The sequence below is a fragment of the Neltuma alba genome, unplaced genomic scaffold (genome assembly GCF_004799145.2).
Source record: "Neltuma alba isolate B1F8T4 unplaced genomic scaffold, ASM479914v2 tig00012629_pilon, whole genome shotgun sequence".
Classification (NCBI taxonomy): Eukaryota; Viridiplantae; Streptophyta; class Magnoliopsida; order Fabales; family Fabaceae; genus Neltuma; species Neltuma alba.
The window spans coordinates 43,861-62,809 of NW_021637069.1; the positions used below are offsets into that span (position 1 = coordinate 43,861).

At 32.5% G+C, this 18,949-nt stretch overlaps 2 protein-coding genes across 2 annotated transcripts; both read left to right on the plus strand.

The window, feature by feature from the left end:
- Window positions 1–11,803: 11,803 nt before the first annotated feature.
- On the plus strand, window positions 11,804–14,330 carry LOC114729377 (pentatricopeptide repeat-containing protein At5g66631). The gene has a single exon (XM_028916380.1). The coding sequence runs from the start codon at window positions 11,983–11,985 to the stop codon at window positions 13,939–13,941; it is 1,959 nt and encodes a 652-aa protein (XP_028772213.1). The 5' UTR covers window positions 11,804–11,982; the 3' UTR covers window positions 13,942–14,330.
- Window positions 14,331–16,696: 2,366 nt separating this feature from the next.
- LOC114729380 (serine/threonine receptor-like kinase NFP) lies at window positions 16,697–18,511 on the plus strand. The gene has a single exon (XM_028916384.1). It carries the CDS (start codon window positions 16,697–16,699, stop codon window positions 18,509–18,511), a length of 1,815 nt encoding a protein of 604 aa, XP_028772217.1.
- Window positions 18,512–18,949: the final 438 nt, after the last annotated feature.

An 18,949-nucleotide genomic window follows, 5' to 3' on the forward strand; every position in this document is an offset into this window, starting at 1 on the left:
TGAGACTAATCCCCCATCCCGGGATCGGCGCACAAAACGGTAAGAGACTGACTATAGGGTGCTTTTCATTCACAAGAGTTGGAGATCGAACTCTCAACCACTTGCTTAAGAGATGAGGTGCCAAACCACCACGCTCACCACAATGTAGTTTATTTTCTCCCAATTTTTGTTTCATATATGTGTTTTTTTTAATTAAAGATTTTAATTATGTCTTGTTACCATCTGCATAAAGACTAATAGTATTAGCAGAACAAATTAAAACAAAAAATATATATATAGATACCTACAAAATAATTTTTTTTTTCTTTCTTATAATAAAAGAAGTCAGGAAAAGTCATCCAAAATGACAATAAGATCTAGGTGCTTATTTTAAAATAACATTTTTATCCCGTATATTATAAAATGAGTTAAAATAAGTTGATTTAAATTGATGGGCTCCAAAAGAATCACATTAGGTATTAACTTTGTCACATCTTTCATCCCAATGAAAATCTCAAGGTCAAAAAAAAAATCCCTATAAAAATCAACTCCTTCAAGAATATACGTTAATTGTGACGCAATGATAGGATGAAACCTCAGATATTTGTTGAAAGTCTGTGGATTGAATCATCAACGTTAAATGAACCTACCCAGCTTGACTTGTTAAAAGTTAGAACTATTAATCTAAAACAGGTTTTTATACATCGATCCATCAAAACTTTGCAAAATACACATTTTTCCCATGCATGATTTAAAAACAACTGCATAATCAAGATTTTGGACTGGCGCCGTGCTAATTTTCTCACCCTCTTTTTTTTTTGGGAAAAATGTATTTTTAGTCTTTAAAATTGTTTTTAATTAGATAATTAATTTTTAAAATTATAATCAACTTTGATTAAGATCATTTAAATATATGAGAGAATTACAATGAGATTCCAAGAAAAGAAAACAATTAAAAAACAAGTTATAGAAGTTGTCATTCTCATTACAGAACTTGTTATTACAGGTTGTAATTAGAACTTTTCGATAATTATTTCTTTTCTATGGGACTTGGTTGTAATTCCTCCTAAATATATATATATATATTGTTGATGTGACAATAATATTTAATAATAATAGAAATTCTAACTAGAATTGATTACAGTCTTATGAGCCAAATCCCACAACGCAACGTAGGTTAATCATGATTTTGGAGACCAAAAATACATTTTTATTTTTTATTTTTTGCCAAAAAAGTCAAGAGTACCAAAATTTATAAAGATATGGTTCCTTGCATATTTATAAAGATATGAACTTTCCTTCCGTCATTTTCAAATCGAATATTCTCGCTTGTTTCTTTCCAATTACATGGTCCTGCCCCCCTGACACCCCCCCTCCATCTTCTTTCAACACAATTCACATCTTTTTTAAGTTACATTTGATTTGAACCCTTCATTTCACATTCTATCAACAATTGATTTTAATTATAATGGGGGTATAATTTATAGGCAGTGACGTACCAAGCTGGCTTTACAAGATCTGGAAGGTAAAGTAAGATTTGAACCCATTTGTTTTATATAAAAAGCATGAAGAGTGCAAGTGGTTAAAAATTTTATATTATACCCTCCTTCAATCCATAACTAATTTATAAATATTAAAAAAATTAGTTAAATTTATTATTTATTAAAAATATGGATTACTTTTCTTAAGATATCATATCTAATCATTTGCATTAAAACTACTCCTTGTTAGAAGCGTTTTTAACACATATAGCCCACATGGATAGTTCTAAAAAAAATTATAAATATGAGTGAAAAATATGAATTAAAGTATTATATTTAAAATTAAAATAAAACTCATAATTAGCTCTAATATTTAGAATTAAAAGATATTATATTTTATACATACAGCTATCTTTTTATTTTTGCCCAGCATATAGCTATCAATACTTGCGTAGCAGAGCAGAGGATTATTAGTTAGTGGCCTTATAACCTCACGTAAATGGGTGGTCATGAGCTCCACAGCGGTTTAATTTATGATATTACTACTACTTGCTATTCTTAATATAAGAATTAGATAACTAATCTTAAAATGTTAAGAAAATTAGTTAATTATATGTATGGGGCAATTAGAATTATTCCTTGCTATACAATTAATAAAAAAATTTGAGAAAAAATTGGAGATAAAAATTTAAATTCCCAGCCAACTCTTATATCAATAACAGTAGATAGTATATTTCTGATTTTTAATATAAAAATTTATTTAATTTTTATTCTGATTCTAAATATAAAAACTCAATTAATTTTATTTTTATATTTATTTACAGTTCGGCGTAGGCCGTAGCAGTGGACCACAAAGGCACAAGCCAGCTAGCTGATGGCTGATGCAATCCCATATAGGTATGCCGTTAGCTATCCACTAAAGAGAGAATGATAAGTCTCAAATTCCAGACGAGCACTGAGCAGTGTAATGTGTGCTTTTCATATTAACGGCGTTATATATAATATTCTTCCGTTTCTTAATATAAAATAATTGTATTGTATAACTCACACTATAAAATTAATATTATATTAAAAACAGAGTATGTGTCTATATATCTTTTAATGAAATCTCAAAAACATCTAATTAAAACAAGTTAGGTCTTGAAGTATTTTATTAAAAAAAATTGCAAAATATATTTTTTTCTGACAATTGCAAATCACAAGGAGCGACTGGCTTAAGCGTTTGATTTGCAGCTAACATTTCTCATATGTACAGCAGTTTAAACCAATATTTGTAACATGTTTTTTAATAAATTTGTTTTGACGTTTAACAATCATTAAATTAACTGACATTTTAGAAATTAAACGTGATTTTCCCCTTAAATTAAAAAAAAAAAGATGAGAAAATCTGAATTCACAAACGAAACAAGCAGATCCAACCAAATAGGCAGGCATTAAAGAGGCGGGTACTACTTCTGTTATATTCCATGTCAACCTCTCTCTAATTACAAAACTACATATAATGTGTACAGGTGAGGAAGACCTTGCCTGAAAAACCAATGCATTAAATGAAAAATTCAATACAATTAAATAATAATTAGTTGAAAGGGGTAGGAGTTAGTTGAAATATCTCATCAAGGGGACGGATGAAAGTGCAGGTGATTTATGAATGGAGTTTGATGTCAAGTATGAAAATTAATTAAGAGTAGGGCCTCATGCTTCCTACACACTGTCCATTCATTTTCTTTATTTCTTTGTTGATTTGATTTTGAAGTTATTGCTTTGATTTCAAGGAATCATGTTCTTATCCAATTTTGCCATTCCCATGCGTTGCTTCCTTTCCTGATATTTTGTTCTATCCCTTTCCTTTTGTCCCCCTCCCTTGCCTTTTGTGTCCGACATTATTTTTATTATATTAACTATTTATTTTTTAATTCTTAATATAAAATCTATTTAATTAATTTGATTAAATAAAAAAATTGGGCAAGTTAGCTAGTTATAGAAAGAGTGACGTGTCTTTTTTAAAAATACTATAATTATTTTCTTTAATATCCCTCCACTTTCCTACTTGATTAGGATTAAAAGAGTACCAATAAAAATAATTTAGAAAACATTAATAAATATGAGAAATAAGTCTTACATTTAGAATCAACATCAACCCAATAACTAGATTTTATATTAAAGACTAGAGGAATATTTCATAACTCTTCCTCTAATGGTTTATTTATTTCATTATTTTGTTTTGTTGAGTTTTTATAAAAATATATTTTTTTATATGATTATTTGATTGGGTCATATTTAAGTGTTATCGAAATTAATTCTGAGCAACTCAACTAAAGTTTTTTTTTTAACATTTACACTAACCCAAATATAAAACTTCATGTGTTTAACCAGTCAAAATCCTTTGGACTAAAACCAACTCCAGTTAATCGGTAAATGTACTCCTCCGATCCTTAATATAAAACCCATTTAACTAATTTGATTAGATTAAGGAAGTTAGGTAAGTTAGTTAATTATAAGAAAAGTGAGACATTTTTCCTAAAACACCATAATCATTTTTCTTAATACCCCATCTCCCTCTTTTACTTGATTATGGTTGAGGGAGTATTCACAGGGGTAATTTAAAGAAAATTGATAAATATAAGAAAGGGGTATTATATTTAGGACCAAAACCAACTTGAGAATTGGGTCCTATATTAAGGACCGGAGGAGTATGTTTTAAGATGTGAACCAAATGATTGATTTTTTTAATACAATTCTAAAAATAAAATCAACAAAGCAGCATTTTTATCGAACGCACTTTTTTAACTCATGTACACATTATATTCTCACCTTAACATTAAAGTCATAGCTTATTGTTCTTATCATTATTGGTGTTTTTAAGTACTATGCAAAAAATGATCTGATAGGTCCCGTTTAAAAATTATACCTGACATGAACATATTAATTAATATTGATGCAAACAACAAAAATCATCTTCCCCACAATGTTAGCCTACCTATTTATTATTTCACTTATTTTGGTTTTGCAATTAATATGATAATGAGTTTTTCTGTAAGAATGTATTGTGCATGTATTTAAAGACGACAGGGACATATGCGAAGAGTAGCCAAGTAAGTTTTGTATAATTTTTTTTCAAAAATATTTAGACCAAAATTTTTATATCTATTATGATAAGTTTTTAAATCACATATAATCATGTATTTAATTTTTTAAAATATTATCATTTAATTACGAATCTATAGAATATATAAAAAAAATGACACATGACAATGTATGATTGAAGAGCTCTATATAATAGATATTAAAAATTGACCTAAGTATTGTCCAAATTTTTTTTTTATCTACTTCCAAATTTTCGTCTTGATATTGGTACTGTGAATTGCATAGAGTTTAAAAAATGAGCTGACAAGCTGTATAATTAATAATTATTAAAAATAAAATTTAAATTTAAGGAAAGTATTATTTTCATCCAATTAATACGAATATAAAAAAAGTCAAATTCGATATCAACAATCTCCACGCGCAATATAGAAGGCAGAAGGATCCGAATATAAAAATATCCTTCCTTCTGAAATTCAAAATCCAAAGATAATATAATAAGGGCAGCATATATGAACACTTAAATTAGATTAATTGGATAAATGCTAGCCACTACTTGAGAATAATTGTTTTGAGTGATATAATTATATTTAATGTTCATGGGTTTTAATTTGAACGGATGATTAGACAAATAGGAGCTGAAGCATGCCTTAAAAAGTTATATTTTTTATGACTAATTTATAACTATTTTATTCCTCTTCTCACTACTCTCTCTCTTTTTTTTTAGTTGGGGTTAGAATCTCGACTCTTATATTTATGTAACAACCCTAATTAAAAAAATGGTTTTGATAAAATTAGTCTGCAAGTTTCTGTAGTTTTGCATGATTTTTATTTTTAAATTTTGTGAAAAGTTTTACATGATTTTTCATTAGATGCTTGAGTTATTGTTGTTCCTTGTTCTTTATGATTTTATCTACTCTTAGTTACGTTTTCGTAGTTGTCTGCTTTATATAAAGTCCTTATAATTTCGCCTATTCTAATAGGTTTATTAAAAACTTGGTGAAGACATAAGGACCTAATAAAAATTAAAAAAAAATCACAAATACCTTATTAAAAATTAAGTAAAATTATGAGGAGTTGCGAATTAACATTTTTCCACTTTTTTGCATTTTTTTTTGACCAAGCATTTTGATGCCTTAAAAAAGATTAGCCAAGAATACACTTTTGATATTAAGAAAAAATGTTTTCTTCCTTAGATTTATAAAGTTGACCGGATGTTAAGATTTTCTCGTTTACCTTGTACGTATAATTATATTGCAATTTGTTATGAATCCTGATTTATTTATTTTTTGGCATATATGCCTATGTTAATGGGATGACAGGCGACAACTTGTATTTAGTTATTATTTCCTTAAATCCTTTTGTTGTTAATCAAGGTGGCACTCTGCCCTAAATTGTGATTAACGGGAGACTTTATTAATGATTAAAATAGCATACATTTAATATACTCATTACTTTATTAAAAAAAGTTAAATAATTGTTCCTTTACAAATCAAAATTGATGATGGTGTCACTTTGAAAGGAACATAAATAATTAAGGGTCGAAAGTGAGTGTAATCTAATCTAATCAAGTTGGACTTATTCAATCTCACAACTAAGATATCTATTTAAATATTACATCGGTCCTAATTATAAGATATTATTTGTAAACTATAAACGATGTCTTATAATTAGAATCGGAGATAGTATTACATAGTTTACATTTGTTTTATTTTGATATTTTGTTTAATAAAAATGAAACGTAATAGAAAGGCATATTTTAAAATCAGAATTTAAGCAATTTGTTCTTTTAAATAAAATTTAAAATGATGAGATCAAATTTAAACAATTCAAATATTCAAATCGAGTAATTAATCGAGTTGAACAATTTAAAAAAATGAAAATTCAGCACTGATGGAAAAAGAAGAATAAAGTAAAACAATAACTTGGTTGATAATTTTTTTGGATAAAAATAATAATTAATTAATAATACTTTATACATATATAATAAAGACAACGAAATTACCTAGCAAAAGATTGAGATTCTTGATGAAGGAATAGCGTGAAGGAGTGGTTAGATGTGAATATAACAGCTGTGGCCGTTGGAGAAAAGGAAGTGAAACTTCAAATGAGACAAAGCACAAATACCTAAATAAATTGACGTTGATATTTTGTTATTTTTATAGCTACACAATAAGCTAAGAATAATTTTAAGAAAAAAGTTAATCATAAAATGCTATTTATCTTAAATGATATGATCACGTCAATACACATGGAAAGTTGAATGTGAAAGCTTGCTTTGCGAGGAACCACAGATTCTAAAAAGTTTATTTGGTCCATATCTCAACCGTAAATAAAATATCAAACTTAAATAAATACCAATCAGGCATCCTTATATGGAACCTCATCGACATTTTAAAACTTCTTTCTAATCAATCGTGCGCCCTTACTTTGTCAATCTCAACACTTAAGAGCTGTTTCTTAAATAAAATTAAAACTCAATTAGCTAGATTGAATTTTATATTTTTACTTCTTCCGATTGCTGAGCCTTAAACAACATCATCGAGTTACAAAAAAAAAAGGAGTCCGCTAAATTTGTGTTCTAGTAACTTTATTTTATTAGATTATGTGTGATTTATACAGAAATTTTCTATTTAATCATGATTTTTTTTTACTCCTTTCATGTCACTGTATATAAATTTAATTCATAAATATAAGTATGTTATTTTCTATGAGGAAAAACAACGCAAGAGGATGTCCATGCGACTATGCCTTTAAAGTTAAATAAAAGTACGATGTGACAGAAGGGTTATATTAGGTGCATGTGGGAAAACTTGCATTGCATTTTTGAAACTTGAAACTTGAAAGTGATTAGCGGTTTGTGCCTAGCTTGTTGATTACTTTGCCAAAATTACAAGCTTAGCCTTTGAGGTTGCAAGATTACTTCCATTTTTATTTATAAGTGATTTTCTAAAAGCTTCTAATAGTTGTTGTAACGACTCTTCACATTCTTATTCACAAGTTATATTTTGCAAAATACTATTAGCTCCGTTTCTTAATTAAAAACTAATTTGATTTTTAATTTAATCCTAAATATAAGACTTCATTTTATTTTATTTATCATATTTATTCTTTTCTTTTAAAAGTAGACTTTGTAATTCAATCCTAAAAGATCTTCGGAGCCTTAGGGGGTGTTTGGGTTCCCCAAACCATGATTTGGGAAAAAATCACCCAAACACTCTTAAAAAAACCAAAATCATGGTTTTGGGAAAAGCAAAAAATTTTTGCTTTTGGAAAAAAAAAAAGGAGAGTGTGAGAGCCTATAGGATATGTATCTTGTTGTTTTTTTATAAACATATTTTTTTATAAATATATTTAATCTTATATCTTATAAATATATGTACATATTAATTATTTATTAATTATATTATCTTATGTATTATTAATTATGTTAATAAAAAATATATTATTAACAATTTTATTCCTTCAAATTAAAATATATCATAAAATATATTTTTTCTGTAATTATCATATTAACTTATGCCTTTTTTTAGTAATTTGTACATGTAAAAAGTGCTTCTGGTAACAACTATCCAAACCCTCTCACTTCTCAGAATCACTTTTTCACAAAATTTATTCTTCAAAAAATCTATTCTCTCCAAAATCTATTCTCCAGAAACTATTCTCCAAACCATAGTTTAGTTATATCCAAACACCCAGTGTAGTTTCCTGCAAGAACATAAAGGATAGTGAAATCTCACCCCCTCTGGCAACCATATTCACCACGTTCAAGGAATCAAGATGGAGTCCAGATACCAAGTCTCTTTCTCCCATCAAGTATAATATAATAGTTACACGTATTAAAAGTGACATTAAATAGTAGTTAAAGTTAATATATATGATTAGTAATGATATATTAGAAAATACAATAGTTATTTATTATCAATAATTAACTTAACAATTTTTTAAATCTATTCAAATTAGCCAGCAAACTCCTATATTAAGGAATGGAGGTAATATATAAAAAAAGCAATTGATTCCCCCCCCCAAATAGCGCTGGCGCCTAAATGCCACTATTCTCCTAAGCAATTATGGTGAAAACATCGATTAAGTTAGAATTCATTTTATTTTGTTAAGAATATTATAGAAAAGATAAAGTAATTTTTAAGAATATTAAGTTATAAATACAGTTAAAAAAGGGAGTCTTTGTATTAAAATACAAGTTTTTAAGGTTTCAGCACACAAATTAAAAAAATGTAATATTTTTTGCCATTAGATTTAGAAATATAATTGACACGTTAAAATATTGACAATAATGTTAAACCTGTCTTTAATTAACATGTTGAATAAATTAAATTTATTGGGGTAAATAAGGGTATAATGAGAAAACTCCTAATAAATGACGCTTTGGGCTTTTTAAAAAACCCATATAAAATTAACAAAAACAATTCTCACAAAAAGACTTATATTTTGAAATAAAAAATATTTATTCATTTATTTGAGGAGAAGCAATAAAAGGATATCCCATCCATGCCTTTAAAGTTAAATTAAATAGAAGAATAATGTGAACAAGAAGTGGGGTTAATAATTTGGGTGCAAGTGGGAAAACTTGCATTGCATTATTGAAAGTGATCAGCGGTTGTGATTAGCTTGTTGATTAGCCAGCCAAAATTACAAACTTAACCCTCAAGGTTGTCACCATCATGGCCCCGTCATTAAGATATACTCTGTTTTTGTACCATGGTTCCCGGGAAACCTTCTTGTCCATCACAAATTCAAAGTCCCAATTTTCAGATGCACACAAATAATGGAGGCGAGCACATTTGTTGAAATGACATGTTTCATCAATCAATTATACTATTCCCGGCTGTTGACTAAGCACAAAACCTTAACCCTTTAGATACTCTAATATTACTTCTGATCTTTCCTACTACATCCGGTCCTTAATATAAAATCTTGTTTGACTTTTATTTTGATTCTAAATATAAGACTCCAATCCACTTTACCTCTCATATTTATACATTTTTTCTCAAAATAGTCTTTCTAATAATGGTAGTTCTAGCCAATACTCTTGATTAGTAAGGATATTTTAAGAAAAACAACACATATTTATTACAAATAACTAACTTAATTTGTTTCCTTAATTTCCTCAAATTAATTACCTAACTCTTATAATTAGGGCTGGAGGTAGTATTTATCCTTTTTCCCCTAAAATAGTCCTTGTAATAATAGGAGTCTTAACAAATATATTTGATTAGTAACGATATTTCATAAAAAATAATACTTATTTATTACAAATAACTAATTTAACTAATTTTTTTAATCTATTTAAATTAGTCAACTAATTCTTAAAAAACAGAAGCTACATATATATATATATATATATGCGCTTTCTCCCAACTTGCGTTTTCATCTGAGCCTTTCCTCTGAATGGATCCTTGACCAAACCTACAGTGACTTTTAATATTATTTATTAACAAAGTTATTAAATCGACTCGCTTTTATTCTCTCCACACTTGTAACCTTTTCCCTTTCCCAAAATAGGCGTAAAGAAATTCATAGAAATTGATGTTTAACTGTTTGTTTGACTTTTTGAATTTGATGCCCCAAGTTTTTCAATTTAAATATCTTATTCAAAGTGCATAGGCGGAAAGTACGAAAATATACACCTTACATATTTTCTTAGAAATATGCGAAACCACTGGCATAGAGTATTATACTGGGACAGCTAAGACATGATTAATGTTTTAAAAGATGCTTCAGCATCATGATATAGTTTAGGATGCTCAACATAACTAAAAATATATTTTAGAGTATTCATTATAAAATATTTTAGAATACTATATGCACTTAAAAAATATTATATATATCCGTATGCTATGTCTGGGTTTAAAATTTTAAAATTTTAGGCAGTCAAGAATCATGCCGGGAAGTTGTCTTTTTTTTTTTTTGTGCCAAGTTGTTACCGTTTAAAATTTTGGTATCATTTCATCTAATGAAAATTATTATTTTTAAAGTAAATTAGTCATTAATTTCAAAATCATCTATTTTCTAATAATTTTTTTTTAACATCAAAAGTTCGACCGCCAGGAGCTAGAGCTTTGGCAAGCAGGAGTAGAGAGATTTATTTTGAACATATAATGACAATATCGTTACCAGAGAAATAAACCTAATTCCAAACAAAACTCTAAAGAGACTGAGGCACTTCGGGGACCAATACTAGGGAGTGTTTGGATGAAACCAAATCATGGTTTGGAGAATAGCTTCTGGAGAATAGATTATGGAAAAAATAGATTTTGTGAACAATAGATTTTGTGAAAAATTGATTTTGATAAATGAGAGTGTTTGGATAGTTGTTATCAGAAGAATTTTTTATATGTACAAATTTTATTAAAAAAAGCATAAGTTAATATGATAATTACATAAAAAATAGATTTTATAATATATTTTAATTTGAAAAAATAAAATTGTTAATAATATATTTTTTACCAACATAATTAATAATATATAAAATAATATAATTAATATGTATATATATTTATAAAATATAAGATTAAATATGTTTATAAAAAAATAATTGAGGAATGTTAAAATCATATTATCGTTGAGATATACTCTACAGGTACAATTGTACTCTCCCATTTGAGCTAGAAGCAGAATGGATTCACTTCTTCTGAAACCATAGTTTTGACCCAAAACCATGGTTTCTGTTTTTTCCTGGGTGTTTGGCAAGTTTGGGTCCCAAAATCATGGTTTGGGTCCCAAAACCATAGTTTTCTATGTTATCCAAACATGCCCTAGATTAACATAAAATTTTATAAATATTTCTCTTAAGAAATTAGCCTACAAAATTGGGCTGGCTCCTTCGGGTCTAAAAGAATTGGTAGACACGATTGTGGGCCTCCAAAAGCACCCTGGGGATTGGGCCTGTTGGTTAAATGAAAAGCCCAATTAGATTTGCATGGCAATTTGTTAGAAATTTTCAGAACGGGCCATCAGGCTTCTTCAGTCGCTCCACTCGTCGTCGACGCCTCCGGCCTCAAGCCCTCAGCCTTCCCGTCTTTCCCCATCTGAGCAGTCCGTACAAGGGAGTTGCTTAGTGGGCCCGCGTTAACAGTTCCAGGCCAATGTCCCCTACACACGCGTGTTTGAACCGAATGTCTGGGTCGGGTTGATCTCCTGTGAGCGAGACTTGTTGAGATTTTCTCCGTCTTCGTGTGTTGTTGGTGTTGCTTAGCGTGTTTTCTTCATCAGCAACAAACCTTCGTAACGGTTATTTCCTGGATCGTTGTTTCTTCAATTCAATGCAGGTTGACGAAGATGGAGGGAATGCTCTGTTTCCCTGTTGCTCTCTCGACAGTTCGTTGTTCTTGTCCCATGCCATGCGCACCAGGTGTTTGATTCCTTGCCTATACCAAATGTAGATCGAAACGGCTGGCATTAGTAGGCTCCGTTGTTGTTGATGATGACGATGCATATTAGGCCGTTCTTCTCCAAGTTTAACATAACTATCATATTAAACCAACAAGCTCGATCCTATGCTCGTGACCCTTTTCCCAGTAAAGTTTCCCACTACCTATACCGTGCCAAACTGATAGACTCTATTCGACTCGTTCTTCGGTCCAGTGGCCCCAGTTCACTCCCTTGTCTTCTAAACGATCGTCTCCTCGATTCTTTCGTAGTCACTCAGGCTCTTCGTTCTGCCCCGTCTGCTAATTCTGCCCTATGTCTTGTGGAAGAGCTAGAAAAAATTCAAGGCTTTTCACACACCAAGAACACCCTCCATGCCCTGGCCACTGTGCTCGCCAAGTCACAACGAACTGCAGAACTCAAGTCTCTCATTGACGCTATTACTGCTGGGAGATTTGGTAAAGTACATGTCAGTTTTATGAACCTCATGCAATGGCATGCTGCGGCCGGGGATCTTGAGTCAGTTCTTGAGTTTTGGGATAAGTATAGATGCACTGCCAATAAGCGTGCCTGCACTGAATCGTATAACATTGTTATGGCTCTGTATGCGAAAAAGGGCATGGACTCTGAGGCAGTAAGGATTTTCCACAAGATGCTTGATGAAGGGGCAAATCCGAATTGCAGAACTTATACAGTTATGATCGAGCACCTTGTGAATTCTGGAAAAGCATTGGCAGCCATGGAGGTTTTTAGAGTACTACCTTTAATACGGATCAAACGCACATTGAAACAGTACTCAGTTCTGATGGAGAGCTTCATTTATCTTAAACGGTTTGAGGAGGTCAAAACCTTACTCAATGAAATGCAAGTTGATGGAATACTGCCTAGTCGAGCCATGTGTCTGTCACTGCGGCAGATTGCGGAGGAAGGATTTCTTAAGGATGACGACTTCTTTAAAGAAAGTTTCTCAGATGAAAGAATCAAGAATATAGGATATTCTATTGACAGTGGTGATGATGACGAGGATGAAAACGAGAATTCAAGCCATGCTCGTAAATATGAGGATGGAAAACAGTTAAAACCCTGGTTGGACCCACAGGCTTTGGCAATTGCCTTGCAGAATTGGGGTCCCAATGAGGTATCAGCCCTAGAGGGTGCAAACTTTGTGTGGACAAGAAGGCTGGTATGCAAGGTCCTTAGGAATTTCAAATCCCCAGAAACTGCTTGGAATTTCTTCTGCTGGGTTGCTTACCAGCCTGGATTTACTCATGATATATACACAGTACAAAGAATCATGACTCTCCTTGCACGCCATGGATGTACAGAATTGGTTGATAGGCTCATATCCAAGATCAGAACAGAGGGAATGAGGATGCCATTCAGTACCATACGGCTGATAATTGACTTCTATGGAATATCAAAGAATGCTGATGCTGCTATGAAGGTTTTCAATGTTGACCGAGAACTTTGTGGGCCCATGTCAAACTTTCATTTGATGCTTCTCTATTCCTCTCTTCTAAGAGCATTAACAAAGTGTGGGAGGAACAATGATGCCCTGGAAACACTTGACGAGATGATTTTGAATGGAATTTTCCCAGATATTCAGACATTTTCTGGTCTAATGCAACATTTTGCAAACCTTGGAGACATAAAAACAGTGCAGAAGCTCTTTACAATGGTTAGACAGAGCGGTTTAGAGCCAGATGCTTATCTTTATAAGGTACTAATCCAAGGCTATTGCAAATCGGAAAGAGCAGCACTGGCATGGAGGATATTTGAAGACATGAAGTATTCAGGTTTGATGCCTGATTCTGACACTAAAGAATTGCTTGTGAAGAGCCTTTGGAAAGAAGGGAGAAGGAGGGAAGCGGCTGCAGTGGAGGAGAGTTGTGAGGAAATAAATGAGGTCCTTCCACTTGCATTGCGTGGTCATGAGTGGTCTGTCAGCTCTGCGGATCTCACAAGAGTTTATAATATCTATTCAGAAAGTTTTCTGCTGTCTGGAGGCTAGAGTTATGGATATGTACCCGAGATGAGTTCGTAGTACTTTTAAACATAGTGTCAGACATCTTTTAAAAGGTCAGAGCTATGCCCAACCTCGCAAACTTGGGAGGAAAGGACGTTGTGGAAGAGAGTTGAAAGGAGAAAAATGAGGTCTTTCAGCTTGCATCTAGGAGTGATATACGGTCTATCTCTTGCATCAGTCATAGGAGTCATACTAATTGTTTGCATATTCGTTATCTCTTGGCGGGATCTGAGTTTTTACCTAAATGAACCCTTATACAAATAGCACAATCAAGTTTACTTAGGTTTTAGGAAAATGAAATTTTCAGAATCCGAAAGCCGAAGAATCTCCAGTTGATGTATGGACATTTGTATTCAAAGTTGGCATCCATCTTTCAGATTGATTTGCAAAGGAATTTGTTTCATACAAGAGAAGAGTTTTGATAGTTAGCTTAAAAAGCCATAATGCCCTTTGACATTTAACGATAGGACTTCACGACTAAGTAGCAGCCATGTGTGTTTGACCCTTTAGTTGTGTGATAAATAATTAATAAAAGAGAAGAAAGAGCCTCACATTTAATAATGATAAATACAAAAGAAAAACACATTTGAGATATACTGAAAATGGAGAGTCATCAATCATGTAGCTTCTTATCGTTGTAATTAAAAAAGAAAATTCACAAACGAGGTCAAATATAGTTTACATGACAGATATGCGTATTTGATAGGTCTGTTCCATAATTCAAGGCGAATTCGCATATAAAATTCAGCATGTTTTATCAACCACAATTAGAATGATTGCTCGTTAAGAGATTGGGCTTTGAAATGACATGCAGGATATATACTACCATAAAAGTTACACAAGCAAATAGAAATCATACAACATTAGCGTGGTACCTTTGTTCTTTCTGTCGCGTTTACTTCTTAACAAGATATCAAAGCTAAGTTACATGACCTCCTTAACATGGTATCAGTGCTTTAATAGCTTGTAAAATAACCTCAGTGTCTTTTGACTTGTAATTGTAGAACTTTAAGACTTCAGTAACAGGCTTTGTTGTATTAATTATTTTTAGTAATTTTTATTTCCAACAAATTTGTCAATGTAGTGCCAAGCCATAAAATCAGCGCGGTAGCATTTCAAATGTAGAAGCATCACATTCAAAGAAAACATTTAGTATTATTTGAGATGTTATGGGAGAATGGTTAAAATGACTTTTATAATGAGTATTTCATTTTGGAACTTATAAGTTCCTTCTCATTCTTTGCTAAATGTAATTGGCCAGCTGAAAAACTTGGTGGCGGATAGTTATTCACTTGACGATATCTTAGAGTCTTCGCTAAAAGAATGTGCTTGTTTATCGGGTATTGAGATAAAAATTTTACTTAGCTAGTAATTAATGTGTTGATTTTTGAGAAAGCTCAACATTTTCTCCATTAGATGAGATCCCGCAATTATCTTTAAGCCTTTATAAAAGCATAATTTGATTTATGAATTGTACCAATGGAACAGTTATCGCAAGGTTATCCCAAGTGCATAGTCTGTTGAAATCATAAGGGTGAGTGCCTGATTTTACCTGATGTTTTGCCCTTTGTATTACTCTATCCGGATTAAGATTTGCATTATGATATTCTTGTCAGATTAGAATTTCTTATTTTGTCACCTCTTAACTAGTCTTTGAATAAACCCTGCTTTTGATGATAGATTGATTTTAGAGTAATTTAAAATTTTCGTATTTGTGGATATTATTCTTTCATTTTGCATCATAGGTGTCCGATGAACATTTTCACAGCTGAATAAGTGTGTCTCGGATGATAGACTCTTTTTGATCGCCTACTGTTTAAGAGAGGAAAGAAGCAGAATTCTGAATTTCTGATTCTGCAGCATTGCTGATCCACAAAATCTGCAGGAAATGGACGTTGGCAGAGTCTCTTGTCTATACATGGACATCTGCTTTCAGAGTCGGCATCCGTCTTTACAATTAGGACAACATGATTTTGCTGTCATTGTCATGTCATTGGTAAACGTACTGACTTTTGTGGTATTTCTATTACACAATCATCTTCAATATATCAACTTCAATTTTGATGAGTATCTCTTGAGGTTTATTTATGATATCAAGTCAGATTCAATTGGATCTTCCCACATGCTTAGCTACAGATGTGACGGGGACTATTGATGATTCTAACATATAAAATTATAATCCAGCCAATTCTAGGTTTGAAGATGTCCTCCTGTTATGCCACAGCACAACACACCAAGAATCCTTTTAGTCCTTTAAAAATGATGAAGAGACGTCAATTTGTTTGTTCTTTAGGCGTGGGTTAGCTGAAATGCCAACTTGCCGTTTTAATTCCTAACACAAGCATGATTCAGATTGGGTAGGCATTAGACTTTTTCTTCTTCCAAATTAAAGATTCTCGTGGGAAAGGTTAAAAAATGGACTGCTGTGCCTTCTTTTTGGGCATATATTCTATTCGTCCTTGCAATTGGAACAGTTTGTGAAATATGAAAGAAGTAAAAAAGATTATATATCAGTCATTCAAGGTAAAGCGAAAGACAAAGTCACCTTTTGATTCTGATATTTTAAGATATGTTTTATTAGCCATGAAAGCTTCTTGCAAACGATGCCTATTGTTCATCACAACAAACTTTCTTTTCTTTTCTTTTCATATTCCCTCTGCTAAACTCTAATTAGTTCGCTGCATTTGACATTATTCTCTCTCTGCTGAAGCCTCCATTTCCAATCTAAACCTCTTTAACAATGGCCGTCTTCCTTCCTTCTTCTCATACTATATTTCTTGCACTCCTTTTCTTTTCCATCACCCTTGTTACAGCTCAATCGCCAACCAACAACAGTGGAACAAACTTCTCATGCCCTGCAGATTCACCACCTTCCTGTGAAACGTATGTATCATACTATGCACAGTCTCCAAATTATCTGAGTCTAGTGAACATATCTGATGTATTTGGGATCAGTCCTTTGTCCATTGCAAGGGCTGGTAACTTATCAGAAGAAGAAAATAAGTTGATTCCAGGCCAGCTCTTACTGGTTCCTGTGACTTGTGGTTGTACTGGAAACCGCTCTTTCGCCAATATAACCTACGAGATCAAGCCGGGTGATAGCTACTACTTTGTTTCAACCAGTGCATTTGAGAATCTCACGAATTGGCATGTAGCGCGAGAGTTTAACCCTGGTTTGAATCCAGTTATTTTGCCGATAGGCACCAAAGTGGTCTTCCCTTTGTTCTGCAGGTGCCCTTCAAGAAGCCATTTGGCCAAAGGCATAAAGTTTTTGATAACGTATGTTTGGCAACCTAGTGACAATGTTTCTGTCGTTGGTACCATGTTTAATGCATCTGAGATGGACATAAGGACAGAAAACAAATACCAGAACTTTAACTCTGCAGCCAACCTTCCAGTTTTGATCCCAGTGTCGGAGCTTCCAGATGTTTCTCGATTTCATTCATTACCAAAGAGAAAGGGAAACAACCATCGTCTTTTGGTTATCGTAGGTACTATATTGGGATGCACTTGTCTGACTGTTCTTGTAACTTTTTTACTGGTCTATGTTTGTTGTCTAAGAAAGAAAAAGATTAGTTTGAAAAAGAGTGCTTCATTTTTGGAGACAGCAGATAAGCTACTTTCTGGGGTCTCAGGTTATGTAAGCAAGCCAACCATGTACGAGTTTAATGTAATTATGGAAGCAACCATGAATCTTAATCAACAGTGCAGGATTGGGGGATCAGTGTATAAGGCCAAAATTGACGGGCAAGTCTTAGCAGTAAAGAAAGTGAAGGAAGATGTCATGGAGGAACTGAAGATTCTGCAAAAGGTGAATCATGCGAATCTGGTGAAATTAATGGGCTTCTCATCAGACGACAATGTCGGAAATTGCTTCTTGGTTTATGAATATGCTGAAAATGGATCTCTTGATAATTGGCTGTATTCCATGTCTGCTTCAGACTCTTCTTCTGGTTCTGTGTCATTTCTCACATGGAGCCAAAGGATTTGCATTGCCCTAGACGTGGCCATGGGTTTGCAATACCTTCATGAGCACACCCAACCAAGAATAGTCCACAGGGACATCAGAACAAGTAACATAGTTCTGGATTCAAGTTTCAAGGCGAAGATAGCGAACTTCTCAATGGCAAGAACTTCTACGAACCCAATGATGCTAAAAACAGATGTTTTTGCTTTTGGGGTTGTTTTGTTGGATTTGCTGACAGGGAAGAAAAGCATGATGACAAATGAAAGAGGCGAGGTAGTGATGCTGTGGAAGGACATGAGAGGGATCATTGATGGAGAAGATGAGAAGAAGAAAGAGGAGAGACTGAGAAGATGGATGGATCCTAAGCTGGGAAGCTTCTATGCCATTGATGATGCTCTGAGCTTGGTTTCCTTGGCTGTGACTTGCACTGCAGATAAACCTTTGTCCAGACCAACCATGGCAGAAGTCGTTCTTAGCCTGTCGTTTCTGAGTCAATCATGTGCTGGCGTGAAGGTAGAACCATGGACTTCTGCTGGTGGGTTAGATGCAGAAGTTCCTCAAACGATAAGTCCCATCGCAGCTCGATGATCTGAGTTTTTCAAGTTCAGCCTGGTCTTTTCTGTTTACTGTGTCTCTTGTTAATAATAAATGCCAATGTCTATGAAGCCTAATTTTATTGAGGAATTACTATGTTAACAATAGGTCTCCGGTTAGTGGCTATAGTATACGCCTTCTTCTTCTTCTTCGTCAATTTCAATGACGAAGAAAAAGCACCCATCTGGTGCTTCTTCCTGGATCCACAGCTTAAAATTTTCTTTTGCCGGTGGGTGGGTGTGCTATTCTTCATCTTCTTCTTCGAATCACGAATCATTGATGATGATGACGACGATGAAGATCCCATTTCACAACTCTTCCTCTAACGTGTGTGTCATTTTTTAAGCATATTAGGTATGAATGAGTATCAATGAACTGCTAAAGATTAAATAAAACAAAAGGCATCATTTTCATCAAAACCATGGCTTATTA

Excerpts from the sequence above, each read along its gene's own strand:
- LOC114729377 (XM_028916380.1), top strand. The coding sequence starts at position 11,983 with ATGATGACGATGCATATTAGGCCGTTCTTCTCCAAGTTTAACATAACT.
- LOC114729380 (XM_028916384.1), top strand. The coding sequence starts at position 16,697 with ATGGCCGTCTTCCTTCCTTCTTCTCATACTATATTTCTTGCACTCCTT.